Source organism: Dermacentor andersoni, chromosome 11, assembly GCF_023375885.2.
Source record: "Dermacentor andersoni chromosome 11, qqDerAnde1_hic_scaffold, whole genome shotgun sequence".
NCBI classification, from domain to species: domain Eukaryota; kingdom Metazoa; phylum Arthropoda; class Arachnida; order Ixodida; family Ixodidae; genus Dermacentor; species Dermacentor andersoni.
In genome coordinates this window covers 116,431,798-116,451,895 of record NC_092824.1, presented here as the reverse complement: position 1 = coordinate 116,451,895, position 20,098 = coordinate 116,431,798, and the positions used below count along the sequence as shown (strand labels likewise).

Sequence of the window (20,098 nt, the reverse complement as noted above, 5' to 3'; positions counted from 1 at the left end):
AATAATTAGTGTTTGCATAAAGCTTAATTAATTTTTAATTTTGCTAACATTTATGGCATTATTGGTTACCCAGTGTTAATCTTGACCTATGGCGTGTGTTACTACTGTTGCCGTCAGGAGGTCAGGAGGCTAACTCGGTCAGGAGGCTAACTACTGTCTTTTGTCCTACCTCGTGGGCAATACCTGTGTATTATCTCGTAAACAAACTGAGAGAGAGAGAATAAACTTTTATTCTGAGCAAGCGCAGCCTGCACGATATAGGTTGGCGGGCTCCTTATTCCAGGTAGCCGCGGGCCATGGCCACCTCCCGTGCCCGTTCGATCAGGCTGCACAGTCTTTTCGGGTTCGGGTCTGATATCTTGGCCTCCCACTGCTCTTCGGTTAGTGTTTGTGTGTCTACGTTGCCATGTTTTCCTCCACATCCCCGTACCTTATGATATAGGACGTCTGGGACATCACAGTACGTGCAGAAGTATGAATGCTGAGTATGTGAGATTCGGTGCAATACGATACCGTGGACGTAGCTGCTGGTTTGCAATTTCCGGAAGGTTACTGCCTCCTCCCTAGTTAAGCTGGGGTGAGGTAGCGGGTAAGTTCTTCTGTCTAGGCTGTAGCGTTGCAGATTATCGTTGTACCGAAAAAAAGTATGTTCATTCCTTCCAACCGTGCCCATTTTCTTTGCACGCACCGAAACGCATGTCGTTGGCACGACTGGGTAAACAGCACAGCTACATGCATATTTTTGGCATACGACATGCGCGTTCAACTGATCTGCTTTGCAACGAGCATTGCCACTGTGGATTGATCTTCTCGACGTGACTGCTAACGTGCCCAACCGCGATACACAGCCTCATTGTGCTCAGCGTCACTTTATTACTTTATTTCATAAATGAATATATATTGTGCGAGTGCTTGTTTCAGTTTTGTTGTATTAGTTATTGCTGCTGTTGCATGCATATATTTAATTTATATAGTTGCATAGTTTGTACTTTTTTGTATCCCTACGTCTGTGTATACCCCGCTTACACTATGCTCCAACCTCCTGAGCCTGCATGTAAAATATGATAAATAAATAACCTAAAAAAAGGTTCAATGGTCCATTAGAATGGAAGTTTACGAGAACGCAGCCAACGCGCCATACTAAGTTTGCAAGTATCCATATAGTCATGTTCGCAGTTTCAACGTCAGAAAAAGAAAAGCTCTTCCACACAGTTTAACGTTTCCAAGGTGGCAGTGCCGACGGGGCCAAGTTAAAGGTATGGCCAAGTCTGGTCAATTTATTTCTTCAAATGCCATTTTGCATGAGTGTTACATAAAGGATGGAATACGGTTGAGTTGAGCATTTCCACGGGTCTTCAATTACACAATAACCTCATTAATCAGGGATGAAGGAGAAAAATAACATGCAAAAACGAAACGCAAAAGAGCAATGATCCTACAGCTTCAGGATACAAAAGAACAAATATTACAAGCTAAGGTGAGAGCATGAGGTCAATTCGATAAAATAAGTATGTTCCTAAAATGCAGAAAGGCAGGTGCTTATACACATCGCTGCATATATATATATATATATATATATATATATATATCAGTAGTCATACGTAGTCGTAAGGTATTCTCACATATATCCCCATAGGACCCCATGTATACCTATGAATCGCATCGGGTCGCGCATTACAGACATTTCGGAGGGAAGGCGCCCTAGAATGCTTACGTATTAAAAAATAATTGTTTCTACTTGGCCAAAATCACGATCTAATTATGGGGCACGCCGTAGTGGAGGACCACGGTTTAATTTTGACCACCTGAGTTTCTTCAACGTGCACTTCCCCGCAGGGGCGTCTGCGGAAGCAGGCGTTTGGTGGCTTGCGACGCCACGTACCCGAGCACACGAGGGTTGGAACCTCCCGCGTCTAACCGTGTGCGCCGTGTGCGTGGAGAAAGAGATCCTGGGGGATGAGCCGATGCTGAGTGCTTAGACCTTTAAGGCCCGTCGACGGAGGCAACACGCCCCTTTGGTCTCAGCTTCACGCACACAGCAACTCCGGACTGACCCACCCGGGGGAAATCGGCAGTTGCCTTTTCCTATACCTCTCCAATCTTCGTCTTTCTCTCCCACATTTATGCTTTCTTCTCTTCTTCTCTCTTCCATTTATTTCCAACTTGTCTGGCGGCAAGGGTTAACTCTCTGTATTATATCCAGCCTTGGGTCTGGATATGAGGTTATACTGGTGGTGCATAGGTGGCGTCTGCAGGTTTCTAAAAACCTGCAGCGTCCCCCTGTTAGGCTCGGGGGTAAGTGGCTACCACTGCCGTTGAATATACAAGAAACTCTATGGGAGAAGCTTTTCCCCTTTTACCAGATCGCCTTCGAAACGAGGGCGCACCGCAGCAACATTTCAGTTTACTTTCCGAAGTAATGTCCCAACATATGTCAAGTATCACGTTATACACAGCATAGAACACGCTTCTGCGAGGAAGCTTTCCCTATTTTTGGTGGCAAAGAGCCTCGTACTAAAGCTCGGGCCAGCCTACAAGGCTTCAATAACGTCCGGTGGAGATCTACTCCTAGAACTGAAAGAGAAAGTTTAAAAGCGTCCAGAAGTCGCCAGCATCGGTGATGTAGCAGTCACGATTTCACCCCGTCGTTCGTTAAACACGATCGGGGGCGTGATCTGCGAGGAATACTTCACGAATTTGATTGATGAGGAACTCCTTGAGGGTTTCCAGGTGCAAGGCGTCACAAAAGTCCAAATAATCGTCCTTCAACGAAAGGATCAAGAAATTCCCGCTAAGCATGTCATTCTCACGTTTGCCACCAGTGCATTGCCCAGTTCTCTTGAGGCTGGCTACGTCAATGTCAATGTCAGGCTGTATATTTCCAACCCGAGACGATCCTTTAAGTGTCAAAGGTTTGGCCATGCTTCTCCCTCTTTCACAGGCAAAACATCATGTGCAAAATGCAGCTCCAACAAACATGAATCCGACAATTCTAATTCTCCTCCACATTGCGTAAACTGCAAAGGTGATCACCCTGATTACTTATGATGTTCAGTTTGGAAGAAGGAACGGGAAGTCATTGCAATCACAGTCGAAGAAAAAATATCATTCTGTGAAACTAGGAAACGCGTATCACACCTACCTAAACTCAGCTATGCCAATGTGGCGCATCAGGGTACAGTGCTATATAGACCCTGTTGTGAAGTTGGCACGCCCCAAGTTCCGTGAGGTCAACCTCACAGCTGCCTACCACCGTAGTGAAAATCGGGGGTCCGTGCGCCCAACGAAGGTTCCGTGGATGGTGCCGTGCCAGGTGCCGGGAGAAAGAAGGGTTCCGAGCGATGTTGATGAGAATAAAAAAAGGGATTATATTAAAAAAAAGGTACATGGTTCAGTTGAGAACACGGTTCGAACTATCGAACATGCTAGCGTCTTTGCATGTCCGAGTGGCTCTCCTGTCCGAGCTTCTCTCCCTTCACAGCCGTCCGGATCCGCTTATTATGCCCTTTTCTGCCCTCTTTTCGTCGTTGAGGGAATTCAGTGGCCAATCACAAATGCCGAATCGTTGACCACCTCTATCGCCCCACACTGGTCTCTAACGTGGTCCTCCTGTCTCCAACGTGGTGCTCCTGTCTCCAACGTGCTGCTCCTGTCTCTAACGTGCTGCTAGTGTCTCCAACGTGGTTCAACCTGTCTCCAACGTGGCAAAATACGAGGCGACCACGTGGCAAACTGAACGTGCCGTCGACGCTTCCCCTGGGAGTTGTCGACGATGACCCTGCCATCTATCAGTGGCCTCTTCGTGACGGTCAGGAGGGGCGACGTTGCTGTCTTGAAGCGAGCTGCCTTGAAGGGAATGATGAAGCGTAAACCGCACCCGTGACAGCTGCGTGTCGCTGGTGGGGCATCACCCCGCTCTGAAGGACCGCCAGGCACAACGGCCGCGAGAGCCTACAGGCTCTGCTGGCAGTAGCCCTGCGGTGGCTTCTCCCGCTCCCTTGATGTTGGAAGCCAGTGCTGCCCCATCGCTTCCAACGGCTCCGGAGACCACGGTCTCGCAGGGCCTTAAGACAACTCGAACATCAAGGCCTGAGGCGCGTGCCTCCGCGTATATCTCTCGGTCCTCCAGCGCTTTTGAGAGAGCAATGGAGGTCGACACTAAAACACCGGTGTCATTGACATCGAAACACCAGCGCCCTCTCGAGCGTACAAAGAGGGACAAACTACCAGTGACCGCTCCAAAACAGACAGGTAACCTAAGGGTTACGGTTATTAACATGTGTCACCTATAATTTGTATTTAAGGACCAATTTCTGTCAAGTATTCTTATAGTTTAGAGGAAACAAATCTAGGTCCCCAAAACGAGAATTTTTTTATAGGTTTTTTCGTCCTTCGAAAAGACCAGGAAAACACCAGCCGACAGTCTGGAGGAGTTGCCGTTGTCGTGATAGGTGCAATCCCACCCGAGAAGTTAAACTGAATGCTCCTTTCGAAGCGGTAGCCGTCACCAATCTCTCTTTTAAAAGTATAACAATCTGTTCTTTGTACATAATACCCGACGAAAGCGTAAATGTGAAAGAACTTGAAAAGCTGATTGATCTGCGACCGGACCCTTTTACACTCGTAGGGGATTTCAACGCCCATTGTAATCTTTGGGGAAGTGAGAAAACTTACCAAAGAGAAAAACTCAGATTTTATTTTGTATAACAATATCTGTTTTTTACACTCAGGAGTACCTGCTTATTTTTCACCCACATCACGTAATTTTAGCTCTGTCGATTTGGCTTTCTGTTCACCTTCTCCGTGTATTGATGTTAACTAGGAAGTGTTGGACAATCCATACACAAATGACCACCTACCTGCCATAATCAAACAGTCGTAAACTTTACCCATCATCACCCGCAGGTCGCATCGCTGGAAATTCGTGGCAGACTGGCTGCTTTTCACAGAAATTTCTGAACTTGAAGAAGATTTTTCAACCGACCTAGGTGTCGATGAGATTAATGAAACTTTTACTAATTCCATTAACACGATAGCCGAAAGAGCCATGCCTCAATATACTGGACAACATCGGAAGGAACTAAACCCGTGGTCGGCAGAGGAGTGTACGAAAGCAAAAAAAGAACAGAAGAAGGCATGGGTAAAGTTCTTACGCACCCAAAAAGTTCGCAGCTACAACTCAGCAATAAAGAACCATGTCACAATTTGCGAACTGCACCTAATGATAAATCTAAAGGTGACAAAGTTTATATATTACACACCACTCCGAATTATACCACTCATTTGTGATAGTACTTTTTCGAAACACTCATAAACGCTAACAGTTTCACGTAGAGATTAAATTCATGTATTACACATTTGTCAGCTGAGTTGTTCTAACAGATTCAGTTTGAAGAACAGCGATATCCGTTTTTAGGGAAGAGTTACGAATTTGTTAACTGCGTGCTTATATGTTTAGTACCTTACTGATTTTTGGCAATCTTTGTAAAAAGAAAATAAGCTCCTAAATTATCAGTCTTCTTTCTACAGTTGCTAGAATTGATCTATCTCTCTAATTCAACAATTTTAATTCAAATCGGTCCACCGGTTCTCTAAAAAAAAATTGCTGCGTTTTATACCTTTTTGAATATAGAAAATAAGCTGGCCCCGAGCTCAAGCTTCCTCCGAGTCTGGCCGTCACCGACTGAATAAAGCTCCGAGGCATGACAGAGCAGCGCGAAAGAAAGGGCCATAGTGCACACTCACGATAAGCGCACGACTGTACTACCGTAGATGTCTCTGCTGATTATTAGATCGCAGCCAAGCCACTGAGTGGCAGCACGCCTGTAACGAAGAAAGGCGCCCCGCGGTCGAGTGAGTGCGCGTGATACCAACTGCCGCGTGACTTCAGAAGAAATGCCCCATTTAATGCGGTAATTCGTCGGCTTTTGTAATACACATTACAAGTTAAGTTTACCGCCATGGAAACGAAACGAGAGCCCACTAGGTGCTTTCGAAACAGTCTAAGCGGGCACGGTGATGCGTTGGCTGTATTCAACTGGTGCTGCAATCCTGCGGCGAAGTGCGTTGCCTGCCCATCGAGTGCCCGTCACAAAGTCTGTTTGGCGGCATTGTGTCCCGCACTTACCAGACAGGGCTGGCTTGCGTTCATGCTACGTTGACCGTCGCCGTCCTCGTTACCCGAAGGTATGTCAGCTTTCTTTGTCTCGTTTAGAACATTCGTGATTATCTGTCTCGTTAAATCACTCGCAAGCGACGTCGATTTTATAAGCATGGTAACGGCGCTGACTACACAGCATGGCTAGCTACCGGCGCAGGTGCGAACTTTGGGCTAGTGCTCTGCAGTTTCCCGTTGTGATTCGCTGCGTAACTCCTTACTTCAGTGATAGGAAAATCGCAAGAATCAATGCACTAGTTCTTTGCGTGTAGTCCAGGCAATGTACTCTCTCCAAGATAGCACAAGCATGGCGTGGTTATTAGTGGTTATTGAACTTGCGGCCTGTATCGAGGTCGCGGGTTCGATCCCGGCCGCGGCGGCTGCGCTCCCATGAGCCGGAATGCAAAAAAAGAAGAAAGACGAAAGAACGCTGGAGTACTCAGATTTAAGCGCGCGTTAAAAACATACCCAGATCGTCAAAATTAATCCAGAGTCCCCTGTTACGGTGTGCCTCATAATTAGACCGTGATTTTGGCACGTAATGCCCAGTATTTATTGACATTCTGACAGTGTGTTCGCAGCAGACACCCACCTGTAAGAGTATGACGACGCAAATCAGTTCTTGCGGTTTAAGTCTGTGCCACGCTTCAAATTCGGCATCTGTGCTGTACGAACAAAGCTGGCTTTTTGCCATGGGTTATCGGCGTTCTTTTTCCGCCTTTCATTTGAATTCTGCTGCCGATATCGTCATTCTTGTTCACCTGCTTTTCTTGTTTGGCTTACCAGTTTGATACTTGCCCATTTGGCCGCCGCGTTACAGTGATTACCGATCGGCCAGTCAGCTCTCGCACCATATACATGCATATACGGCTATAGTGAGATGGGAATCGCGCGTGTGCGCGCGCCCGGTGCTGCGGCGGGAGCTCGCCTGTCTCTTGGAGAGCGGCTCGTCGAGCGTTTGTCGCACGGTCAGGCCCGCCACGACGCCGCACGAGACGCCGATGAAGAGCCACAGGTTGAGGTAGCGCTCGGCGCCGCTCGTGGCCAGCGCCTGGTGCGACGCCTCGTGCAGCCGCTCCATGGACGAGTGGCTGCGCGCGCGGTGTCGCTCGCCCCGGGCCGTCGCCGGGATGAGCGCCGAGTCGCTGCGCGGTGCCACGAGCACCACCTTGGAGCTCAGCCGCCGGCGTCGCGAGTGAGCCGATTCTGCTGTGCCCCCGCTTTTGGGAGGAAAGCAGAGAGCCTCACTGTTTCGTGCGAAAGACACTTCGAAAAGGACACTTCGCGACGAGCGAAATGTGAACGTTCTCTCCATTAGTAACGGGTAGTTAGTGGGCGGTAGAAGCATTGGCGGTGATTTGTAAGAAAACGTGAGCACTACAGTAGCTCAACTGGCGATCATGCGTCGTCGTAAAGCGGGTGTGGACTGTCGATGCTGAGACACTCGATCGCCGACCATGTAGTTAAATGACGGGGTCAAAGGTCGTAACCGTTCTCTTTGCGAATAGCCTGCGTTAACAGAGGAGCCAGACACTGTCTACGTGAGTGCTAAAGACTACCTATCACTGAACAACTGACCTTGGAATGCCTTGTTGGATTAGATCGATTAACACCGCGACAGCGGGGATTCAATGTGAACAGCCTCGTAGAGCATTACTGGCACAGTGTGCAGAAAATGAGAATTACCGTTCGCTATAATGGCGCGAATGTTTTTGCACCGTTTCTTATATATATAGTCTTTTTGTTCTGATTCGTGGTTGTCACCGAAATCTATGCAGCCATTATTCTAGTGTGAGACAACATTTATGATTTATGCTATGTTGCTTGGAGAACACATTTGTGATTCACTCCCGGGAACATTTTAGGCATCTCTGCAGCTCATATTGCGACGAGAACCACATATATGCGTATCGAAACTTGTCTCTATCGCTTTTTTTTTTTTGCTAGGCTCTAGTATATGCACTTCAAGGAATGCTCGAAGTGTGTCTGTACATACGTTACTTCATTTGACCAAGACCTGCACAGGAGGGTATCGGGCGCTTTCAGACACCTGAATTTCAGACGTCCTGTGGCGCTGAATAACGTTACGGAAACTGCAGAGCTTCGCATAAGTCTAACTTAGAATTAATAACAATAATAATAATGTCAGACGTAGCAGGTGACATCAGTTCGGCACAATCTGTTCAGAAAGTTCCGCGCCACAATGCATTTCCAGTCGGCGTCGTTATAAGCTAACGCGCCGTGACGCCGAGGCCCGCTTGTGTACGCGCACTCGAACTATCAACTCCGCATAGCTGCAGAGTTGCCAAGCGCGTCCGCATAGGTGCCGCTCCTGGCAGCGCATACTCACGGCGTGTGCATTCTAGCACATGGCTGATTGGTTAAGGATTTCCATAAGGGGCACGAAAGGGTTGCGCATTGCTCGCTCATGTGATGACAAGATAAAGTCGTGGACATAGCTTACGTCTGTACCGTGTCTCTACGCAAGCTACTGAAGAGCGATGGGCCTGGAAGCTATGGATCGGACTATTATTTGGTTCACTTCGTTATTTTGTTGTTTCAAGTGTAGAAAGAAGCAGATGGAACAAGCTGCTGCCGTTAAACGCTCGACAAGGTGACTGTTCAAGAGGCATGGAAGTAATGGACCACCGCTTGTGTGTGCGCGCCTTTGGGGCAAAAAGATAATGTCGACGCGGTTGTTTGTCCTTCATCACGACAAGCGATGCTTAATGGTGTAATGCTGTGTGAGATTGCACAGATGACGTAATAAATTCTGCAGCTTAAATTTGTTTTTCGCGGGTACACGCACCTCGACACCGTTGCTGGTGAGCTTTTCGCTGCTAGCTCCTTGTCTGGTCCGGGTGGCGTGGCCAATGCGGGCTGCGTAGCTGGTGCTGCGCTCTCTGAGGGCGGTAGCGGCCCGCTTTCTGCAGGCAGCTGCTTCTCAGTGCTAGGCTCGGGAGCCACCGGAAGTGAGGTATCGTGGGACAAACCGGCGCTCTTGTCCAAGTTGTTCGACGTCATCTTGTGTTGATCAGCTGAAACCCGTTTTACTCACTTTAGTAGATGTTACCAGTGGCACTTCCGGACGATTCCTCTTCGCTAGGACACTTCCCAACGGTTATTGCATAGACGCATATAGACTATTTGGTGTTCATCGTGTCTTACTGGCAAAAATATAATCATTTATAGATCACGTATTTATGATATTTTAGCCTACGTGTTGCAAACAGTAATGATTTCTTATCATTCGTATGCGTGGGCTTACAGCCAAGCTGCGCAATATAGATGTGGTTGAGAATATCTCCTTGAAAACGTGTCCTCCGAACGTCGTGAAAAGTTGAGAGAACCGCTACTGAGCTAGCGGTGTGAAATTTTGAGGCATGTTGGGCATATCAAGGTGTGATAATTGCGGAAATTTCTAATGTGTGGGATTATTAGGTGCGCCGACGGGAATTCGCTGTAATCTCGTAAGCGTTAACTTAAGAGTGCTAACATTGAGCGGTTAGTGTTGGTGCTGTTTCAGGCGCTCGTGCATTCCCTGTGTCTTGGTGTAGCGGCACTGAACTGGTGCAAAAGTTCCACAGGTGCCGAAAACTGCTCATCGCCAGCAAAATGCTCCGAGGAGCGTGCCGCGACACGGCGGCCAGCGTTCTTTGTGGGAGGCTGTACTGGATCTGCTATTTCAATGAATCCAGGGTGTTCGCATACGATCGGCTTTTGTGTGCGCACATGTCGTTATTTATATTCATTATAATCGTTCCTAGACACAGTGATGGCCCATCAGCCCACAGAGATGTAAATACATGTATCTAATGTGATGTATTTGAGGTAATCCTTTATGGCAGTTGACTGAACGTGTGGTAATGCGTTTGGGACATTAAAGCATCTGAGCTTGTACACGTGTTCAAGTCTATTGTAGCACACACCTAAAATCAAGTTTTACTGCAGTGGCATACTGTCACGATTTTCTGACTCGTGGTGCACAAGAACAATTAGAATTGAATGAGTGCTGAAGACTAAGAATTCAGTAAAACCGCGTTATAAAAATATGGTGACTTGAGATAATTAACATTATTGCTAAAATCAGAAATGTAAATTTTAATTGTTCAGAACTGGTCAACTTATAACCAATATTCGCACTAATGCAACGAATGGAAAACTTTCGGCAGCAGTAAGGGCACCCCATCTGTCAATTTGAAGTGATGCGCAACCTCTCTGCGCCTTTTATATTCCTGCAGTTCCGGCAAGCAGTATCCAGCTTCGCTATCTGGGTTCGAGGAAAATAAGGATGAGTACGAGAAGTCATTGACCTTTCATAGGTTCCCAGCAGGAAAACGACACCTTGGCCAATCTATATCGTGGCACGCGCGTGCGATAAACAAGGTTATATATTTTAACCTTTAGCGCACGAAATACACAGGGATAGTGCAGACAGACGTACACGAAGTGCTCTTCTACTTCTGTCTGCACTGTCCCTGCGTCTTTTGTGCGCTAAAGGCTAGAATGGAATAAGAACATATCCGAACTTATGATCTTTCAAGTTTGTATACTTCAGTTGCCAAACCAGGCGTACACGGCGCGCTCCATACTGCTGCAAGGGAGGAGAAAGCCTGGCGTTCTTGGAAACCTAGACCTAACTGCATGCAAAGGCCCCTATGTTGACGACCGCCTCGCGGCCTGCTATGATGGCCGGTAGGTTACTGCACGCAACAAAAGCACAAGACGCATTTCTACTTATTCTTCTGCATGTCTGTGGCCGCATTCTCATAGGAGGTGGGCCAAAACTAAAGGGGCACCCAAGTTTTCCCGAAATGCTAACGCTTCTAAAGCGTTGTCCGTCTGTGGGCACTAGTCCCAGGCGTAGTAGAAAGGAGAGTTGGTTTTATTCTTTACAGTACGTGGTAACTGTTACGTGGGCACACATACACGGTAACGCCACACAGGCGAGCACTCGGCTGTACCGGTTGCCCGACGTAATTTGAGCCAAACCTTAAAAAAATCTCCAAATGCGACGTAACTGGACAGAACCAAGGTAATGTTGGTTGCCGTTGCTTGGAGATACTCTGATTATTTTTGCATTCCGCCTAATTGCATAATTTATCAAGTATTATAATTAGAATAAATGTTTCAATTGAAAAGTTGTGGAGCAACATTAAAAATTCCCGATAGAGCTTTCTGTTGTTCAACACGTGCTAAATAAGTGTGCTTTTCCAAGCATGAGAGTGGATGTCTCATTTTCCCTTATTTAATTACTTTTCTCTACCTTGCGGGTTTCCCCAGAACTGTTACGTGACACTCTTGCCTTTGCTTCGAGTTGTTGACAAATTTGACTTGCGCTGACTTCTGCTAGCGGCCTGGTTTCCTCCGCTGGTAGAGCGGCTGCTCCGGAAAGGCGGTGGTTTCGGGTTCGAGTCCCGGACCAGGACAAATTTTTCTTCAACTGCGAAGCTTTTCTTTCGAGGAACCCGTGTGGGTTTCCTTTGTAGCAATTGCTACGATTTGGTGGATGTCTCACTTTCCCTTATTTAATTACTGTCGCCTTGGTATCCCACGTCCACAATTCAGAACATATGGAGGGTCAATAAAGCTTCCTGCGGGCGTTTGCTGTAAACGCTGCTTGCTATAAACTTGTGCCGACTTGGCTCCCTACCTGAATGGAAGAACTGTGTTGCTCTGGTGGTCGATGTAGCCCTTGTCGGGACGTCGAGCTTTGCTACTTCCGGCCCGGCGGCAGAGCTCCGGAAGAATCCGACGGTCGCACAGCGCTTTGGGTGGTGCGCCTACTGAAGGCCACGCGGGCCGCGTGCGTTTTAGTTGTCGTTCCTCTTCACCAGTGGTAAATGTCCACCGTGGGGGAGCGGCCAAAAATTGGCCGGTTTGCAGAAAATGAACGAAAAATGTCTGACGATTGCGATACTTCCTAATGCGACATTTGAGCGCAGCTCTATACGTGTTTTCATTTCGCGATCTATTGAGTAAAATAATTAGTGACCGAAATGACCGCACCGATTGGCAGTGGGCCAGTGCCGTCAGCGCCTTCGCAGAGGGAGGGGCAGTATGGGAACGCTGGCTTGATGAGCGGCATTGGAGCCAGCTGTAGAAGACAACGAAAGCGCGAGCAATGGCACGAGCGCATTCGCCCGGTTGGGCTGAGGAACGCCGACGCTAAACCCGGGAAATGGCGCCTAAGAGCTGCGAAATAAAAGAAAAATACTATCCTGGCGCAGCCGCGCATCGTGTTTTTTTCTTTCCAGCCCAAACTACACGGTGCGCATATTTGTTGCTGACGTCACGATATTAATTAAAACATGTACGTCTTATGCTGTGGTCTCTAACTGGTGTGACGCATTGTTCATTAACTGGTCAATAAATCTAGTGTCACTTCAATCTATAACCCTCTGAACGCCGTAAACAGCTGCGTCACTGGGCCCACACGAAAGGGACTACCAAGCGAAGGGATCAGTGTGTTTTATTTCGTTATATCTGATGGCCTTGGACGATCTTTACATCCTTTCATTCTCACTGATTTCTTCATATCTAACCCAACAAAGCCCAACGTATATGCTGATTCGTCGTCGGCATGGGTGGCAGGGACGCCGACGAAAAACATGGGAAGCGCTCCCGGAGGCGGCGTTGACGACACAGGAGCAGACAAACCAGAGAGGCGAATAACCCTTGCAAAACTCTTTTTGATTGCTTTCGTGCACATGTATTTATAGAATAAGGACGAGTGACGTGCTCAACGCTTCACCGTACGGGTCGGTGCATACCCGAATCGAAACTGAAACCTATATCATAGATATGCCCGTATATTCAAACGATTTTCGATTCGAACCTCTTCCTCCATTCCATTGAATTGAGAACAGCGCCACCGCTCGACTGAATAAAACGCTATGCTTCTCAAGAATTACCATGGAGCATCGTTGAAGCGCCGTGACCACTTTTAGAACACGGCGGTTAAAATCACGTCGCCACAGCATCGCTTCTGGCCCGCTGAATTTGATACCTCAGAATTCTGGTTTCACTTAGAAGGCTGGCACATTAGGCTAGTTGGTGTTCCGTTACGCTGCAACGGTGCATAGCGCAAAACAACAACATGATATCAGACAAGCACTGTAAGCTGTAACGCAAAGCCAATAGTACCGTTGTTGACACTATGAAGGGTTTTCTATTCAGCAATCCAATTACTAAATAAATCATTACCATACTAACTATTTTTGTCCAATAGTCATTTTCTTGATCCCCCCTGTCTTCTGTATGAATGCATTATCCAAGGTCTGAAATAAATGTGAAGAAATTGTTTTGCTTTTCCTTGATTTCGAATGGTGCTTGGTAAGATTGTGTGGTTAACTCATGCATACTCTAAACCAACACATTTCTTCTTCCAGAAAGAATACCCGTTTTGATTTGATTTTGATTTGATTGATTTGTGGAGTTTATTGGCGCAAGGGCCAGATATGGCCAAAGAGCGCCAAGTCGATGATTAGTGCTTGTCAATGACATGTGAGTGTCGATAGTGGGGAGTATATGATACACGGCTGTATAGTGGCCTAAAACTATTCGCTAAAATGTGTAAAATATACATATGGTGCAATGTGGCTGTAAAAGGGCCTAAAATTTATTCGCTCTGAGGTGCGTAAAATTCAAGTATAAAAAATGAGAGTGATTGATCGTTTCTGTGATGACAATAGATGTCATCATAGAATACCCGTTTTAATGTAGTGTTAGGAACTGACTATAGTGACGGGGCCCTTCACTATAACAACAACATTATAGTGACGGGACAAAAGCCGCCGTTGCAGAATCTGTGCAATAGTGCACCTCTCCGTCTGGTTGCTTTTTCTCACGTCAAACGTTGCTCAAGAATTACCGTTATGGGGTTTCCTAGAAGAACTTGTTGACACTACTTCATTTTTAAAAGCCAAATTCACTCTGCAATATTTGTTTAGCGTTCATTGAACGTCGTTAAATATAGCACTTGTACACAGCCATTCTCCTGAACCGAGGTATTCAAAGCGGTATTTGTCTCTTGGTCATAATTTTATTTGTCGTGCCCGTAAAATGTGTATAACGCCAGCAGCAAAAATATTTTTCTTTAATCTGCACGCTTCCACTTTGCCAGCCAAAATGAAGAAGGAGTGAATGTATCCTGGAATGCATATTGTAGATTTTGTTACCAACCCGAGACACTAGAACAGTGTTGTATTCTTTGTCGTGACGCATTTTATTTTTGGGACATTTTACAAATAACTATCAAAACAGAACTGCCACTCACATCTTATGGTATCCGGTTCCTTCGTTTCAGAAAGGCTGTCAATAATAGAACTTACGATTTGTTTATGTTATTATGATCTATTCATTACGGAGAAGCCGCATGATCGACAGACATGCCGAGCGGCCTCGCTCGATAAGGTCTGTCTTTCGAGAAGAGGCTGCTCAAGTGAGTATTGTCGTCGTTGAAACTTTTAATCCCGTTCATGAGTGGATTTCACATCTGGACGCTAGTCCTTGTTTGCTCGATTTTTGTAACTTCACTAGACTGCGTAGCATGTGTGCGCTTGTTTTTCGCGCGCGCGTGTGTGTCTGAATGTAATTTATTTATAATTAATTATTTATAAAACGCCTACCCTATTTATACAGTCCCACAAAGGCTCGACAAACAGCTGTGATTTGTCAGTTGGCACTGATAGTTTAAAAGTTACCAGTGGTAAATGCTCATAATGGCGGCGCTTGGATGGGCGCACCTAAGCTTTTGACATTAACTTTATTTCATTTGAGGCCCCACTGATAAAGGGGAGATGGAAGGGGGGGGGAGGCGATGCGAAGGGTATAGCTGCACAAACGGCGAGATTCATAAATCATTTCAGCACATTCAACATCATGTCATTCTGGCGTTTTGTTTATAGGTGCTGGTTGTGACGTCGTACGAAGGGCCAGTTTCAATTAAGTGTTTGTCATTTTACCTCACTTTTTTTTTTTAATGCTGCCTCCTTAGGATGAAACGGCAAATGTGGTAATACCTATCATTAAACGACATGGTTGAGAAAACCGCTCTGTCGGGTAACTCTGGACACTTACCGTTTTTTTTTTCGTTTCATTCTCGGTAGTGAGAACGGCAGCAAATATATTTTTGTGAGTGTTCTACCATTCTTGTTTCCTATCCTCCTACTGTCATTTAATGAAAGGAGTAAGTGCTTTGCAGGAAAAATAAAATAAAGTAAAGCTTACTGATGTCGGGTGGATTTAAAGGAATGTGCGATAAGAAGCAATTCCTTTACATAAATGCAGAGGTCTATGTAGAGAGCTATAATTTGCTCTAGCCTGCTATACTCTGCATTGGAGAAAAGTGACAGGGAAGCAAAGAAGTGATGATGAAGTGATAGTGATGAAGACAGGGAGGTGCGTGTATGGAAGTCCACTACGTTCGAGCATCTTCAGGTCGTGTGGCTTGTAAAAAATGCGCTAAGAATGGGAGACAAGTTGTTAGAAACAACTTTAATGCACACGCGAAAATGCCTGCTCATCAACTAGCCCAGCAAGGAATTCTACTACAACCGTGTGCGCCTTACGGGCCTTACCGACGACAAGCACATGGGATAAGGGGGCCCTCGGGCTCACGATAACTGTAACAACTTTTCGCCGGGGGAGCCCGAGTAATTTGTTGTTAATACAGAAATCCGAACTTATAAGATTCGAAAGTTATAGATCGAATCGTTCCCCTGCCGGTTGAACAGCCACCTCGGCGGATCCCTCGTCATACCACTGGCGTCGCACTTTTTCAATTCAATTCAGCTTTATTCAACATCTGCCAGATGTTTGGAGCACGGACAAAAAGCCTGAAAAGGCTTGACTGGGTCCGTGCACCATAGCATGGCATACAGTGGCATCAATTCCATGCAAAAAGTAGAGGAGAAAATCAATTTGCAGGAAATGCAAAAACTACAGAAAATGCAAGAACAGTGCAAACAACAAGCAAATATGTGCGTAAATACGTGCTATACTAATCCTCGTAGGAAGCTCTATGCTCGCTCGTCGTTTTCGAAACATTGGCGCCGGCCACACCACCATCTCGAGCGAGGACACTTGTCTTTGGGCCGTTAGAACGCGAACCGGTGGCATTCGTGTCCCCGTAACTGGCAGTTTCATTTCCGCGCGGTAATGGAGGAGGGACACACGCACACTGGCTGCTGCCGGCCCTTCGCGGCAAGGGCGCAAGCGGCGGCGGCGGCGCGCCCAGCCACCGTGCGAATGACAAGCCCGCGGGGCCGATAAGGGAGGCCAAATTTCCGGACCTGGGGCCCCCGGGGCTGGCTGTCGCCCGCTCCTTTGGACAAGCGCGCGCGGCGGCCGAGGCGAAGAACATCGCGCGCTTCGGGGATGACAAAAACAGCCTCGGTGCGATTGTGGCTGGCAGGGGGAGACACGTGCGCATTTTTCCTTTTTTTTATACCTTCGCTACGGCTGCGAAGTAATTACGGGTATCCGCGCGCTGCCTGAATAGAGGCACGCCTCGGCACTGTTATTTCTTCGTATAAGATATCGGAGTTCCCCGCCGAACGGTTAAGGAGAGAGGCTGCCCGAAATGGAAGACTTTGTTTAAGACGAAAGCGCGAGATCGGAGTTCGCGTGTGAACGGTTATCTGTTCGATTGAAAAGCTGAGCTCGCGTTTAAAGGTGTACGTTTCAGGTGGAAATTGAACGGCTTTCCCAGACTTGTAGCGTGACATTCTTAAAAAAAAAGTATTGAAGGATGTAGCGGTTATTACCGTTTGAATTTTTTTCTTGCCCGCGATCGCCAAAATTGGTGTGCCGCGGGCCTGTAAGGGTAAAGCGCGCTAATCTCGAACTTTTCTGTACAACTCATTTGCCGATATGTTGTAATTTTCAGGCTACCTCCAGGGGCTCACTTTGAGACGGCCACTAACAGAGTTATCAAGGACTCGTGTAAGACGTATATTATTTATTTAATACTTTATTCGGTAGATTCAGGCCGGAACCGATTTCGCGGTTTCATACTGTCCAGCCGCTTGGCTACATGCAAGATTTCCCGTTTGAAGTTGAAGCGGCAGGGCAGCTTTCCGGCTTGCCGCGTTTTGCTTTTTGAACCAAGCTCAACTAATTTAACTAGCTCAGAAACAACCCTTTAGAGCGCGGCGCTAAGGCGCCCGTTCCTGCGACCAGAGTCGGCGTTGTCCGACGGCGTCGGCGTAACCGAGCGAACGAGCACCGCGAAGAATCGAGTTACACTCAGCGAGTTTACAGGTCAGCGGGCGAGCGGAGACGGCAGCAGAACGCCGCACGAATGGAAAAGATTTAGCTCAGCGATCCCTCGCTCGGTCGAGCGGAGCGCTTTGCTCCACCACCTGTCGAACAAGGTTGGACTTACTGTGAAAAGATGAGTATGCTCGCTTCAGATTCTCGATCGCGTCATCCACGTCAAATCACCGACAAACGGCTTCGTTGCTGAAACCTATCGCAGGGTACAGAGACCCCCTTTACTGATGAAACACTTCCGAGGCTTTTTCGCCTGCAGAAGTGCCAGCGCCGCGTTTGAAGATGACGCCGATGACATGCCGCTGTTGGTGCGGCTGGTCGCCATGTTTGTTTAGCAACACCGCTGGTTCACCGCGCGCGCTCCGCTGAGGAGACATCAGCGTCCGAGCGGCCCACTCCGTAAAACGTTGGCCGCCCCAGCGTACCGCACGTGCGCAGTGGCGTCTTCGCTCGCCCGTAAACCCGCTGAGCTCTAATGAAAGCTCTCTAATGAAAGCGAACGCCGAGCGTAGCGGGAGATGAAAGATAGGCCATAGCGCAGGAGGATGGTGTAGCGGAACCATGAGGTGAAACGCGGAGGAGAAGCGGAAGGGAGATGGCCTGCACATGCGCAGAGTTGCCGGCGGCATAGGCATCCGTAGCCGCGTGCGATCTCATCTGCGCTTCCGGGGGGGGGGGGGGGGGGGGGCAGTGGGCTGTCAGGTGGGGTGGGCTACGCTCGCCCGCGGCATCAGCTCCTGAGGTCATTCCGCGGTACCAGCGTGTGTGACGGGTATCACAGCTCCTGCAAGGGGTGATGGCGAGCGGCTGCGAGTAAGGCTCGATGTGACGCTCCCTAGGGTGTTGTCGTCGCCGGCACTGGTGGCACGACTTCTCCGCGACGAAGGGCAGCTCTCGTCGTTGGTGGAATGAAAGCATGAGAAGAAAAGCAAGTACCGCGCAAGACGGGCTGTGCGGCGACGATGGTTACGATGTGGCGCCAGAGCATTGCGCGTCTTCTCTATGTAAACAAAGCACTGCATGAGCGAAGGTTTGTCTGCGGCGGCTGCTGTGAATCGCAACCACGCGTCACCCACGTGCTGCCTCTTGCAATCTCCCGATTAGCGAAGTAGTCGCGCCACACTTCGCTTCGTTTGGAACGGGCCGCGCGAGACAGATTGTCCGCGCCAGCCAATATATCGCGAAATGAAAACACGTATAGGGCTGCGCTCGAATTTGGCATCAGGGAATATCGTAATCGTCGGTGAATTTTTTGGTCAAGCTATACCGCACGATACGCGCGGGAGTAGCGGGTTCGGATGCCAATTCAACACAGGCGTTCGTCTTTTTGTCCGCTTATTTGTCCGTTAGTCGCAAGTATGAATACATGAAATAAGTGCCCTCTGATTACAGCTGAAATTGTTCCGCGTGCTTTCCTTGCCTTGAGTGATTTACTGTTTGGTTTGTAGACGCTCGCGCTCATCACTGATAGCCACTCCCCCCTTCCCTCCCTCTTTATTAGGAACACAATTAGGTCTGTCTCATTCACAGCGGTGACTCGCAGAGTTCGCGTGACAAAGTTGGTCGCTAAGCGATAGAAATGGTCGCTTTGATCGATGGGCGACTGTTTTGGATCAGTCGCTCGCTACTCGGGTCGCGCACGACTGCAGTCGCACACCTATTGAACCAATCAAGAGCGCAGGAACAGGACGTCTGTTTACACTGACGCTTATTTTGCATAGCGATGCCAGTGCGAGCAGACAGGAATGCCGCCAATCGCAAGAAATTTTCGTGTGGTGTCAGGCAGGTCGCCCTTGCCGATGAGAACATCGGTCATCGTGAGTCGCTGCTTGCTAGCAAGTCGCGGTCAGTCGCACGATCTCAGTAAATGACCGGTTCAGTGCGCCTTTAGAGGTGTATCATGTATAGTTTTGTTTTCTCTTAAGATTATCCTACTGCAACCGTCGTCTGTGTCGTCGTCAGTCAGCGTCAGAAAAGCAAAGATGCCTATGCAGTCTCAGGAGTTCCTCTGAAGCCCATGCCAGCGAGGGCAGTACTTCCAGAAGGCGTGGAGTTGTATAGGCTAAGGTCACGGTCGGGGTGACAGGTTACGGGTCGGAGCCTCTGGTCACGGTCGGGGAGTTGTCTAGTCCCTTTCTTTCTTCCTTGTGCGTATTTGTGCTATGTTCCTGTGGTGACGGTCGGAGTGGGCTAGTTTTATTGTAACAACTTGCGGGGCCTGAAAATAATAAATGAAACGCGTGACTGTAAAGTAGACGTAATGGTAGTGGCCACTGGCTGGTGACAAGCACCGGAGAGGCGCCTCCACCGAAGTGAACAAGACACACACAAAAACTGAACGCCTTGCGTGCTGACCTTTAATCGTCGGCTCTCTCCAGGCAGGGGGTAAGGGACTTCACAGTGCGGGACATGAATTCAACAAGCGCCTGTGTGGGGAGCCTCGAAACGAGCCCGAAGGCGGCGGACACGCATTACATGGGCGTGCATGCAAGCGCGTCCACACAAAACACAGTCATCACTACTGGAAGAAACAGTAAGGCACCAAATATACCGCGCATATCACACTACGAATGTTGCGCCGCGGGATTTTAGGCGTCCGGCGTAGAGTTGCTACAAATATTATTAGAGGGCGCTAATGTCTATGGGAACTGCAAGCATGGTGGT

General features: G+C 48.1%; 1 protein-coding gene across 2 annotated transcripts in view; it reads left to right on the top strand.

The window, feature by feature from the left end:
- The first annotated feature begins 5,868 nt into the window (after positions 1-5,868).
- Positions 5,869-20,098, top strand: part of LOC126539567 (m-AAA protease-interacting protein 1, mitochondrial-like) — a 224,915-nt gene continuing 210,685 nt past the window's right edge. Inside the window, exon 1 of one of the 2 annotated variants that reach the window (XM_055075464.2) lies at positions 5,869-6,186. In XM_055075464.2, the coding sequence (XP_054931439.1) occupies positions 6,019-6,186 (168 nt within the window). In that variant the 5' untranslated portion in view covers positions 5,869-6,018. The remainder of the gene's footprint in view (positions 6,187-20,098) is intronic. The other variant, XM_055075465.2, reaches the window with a different exon arrangement.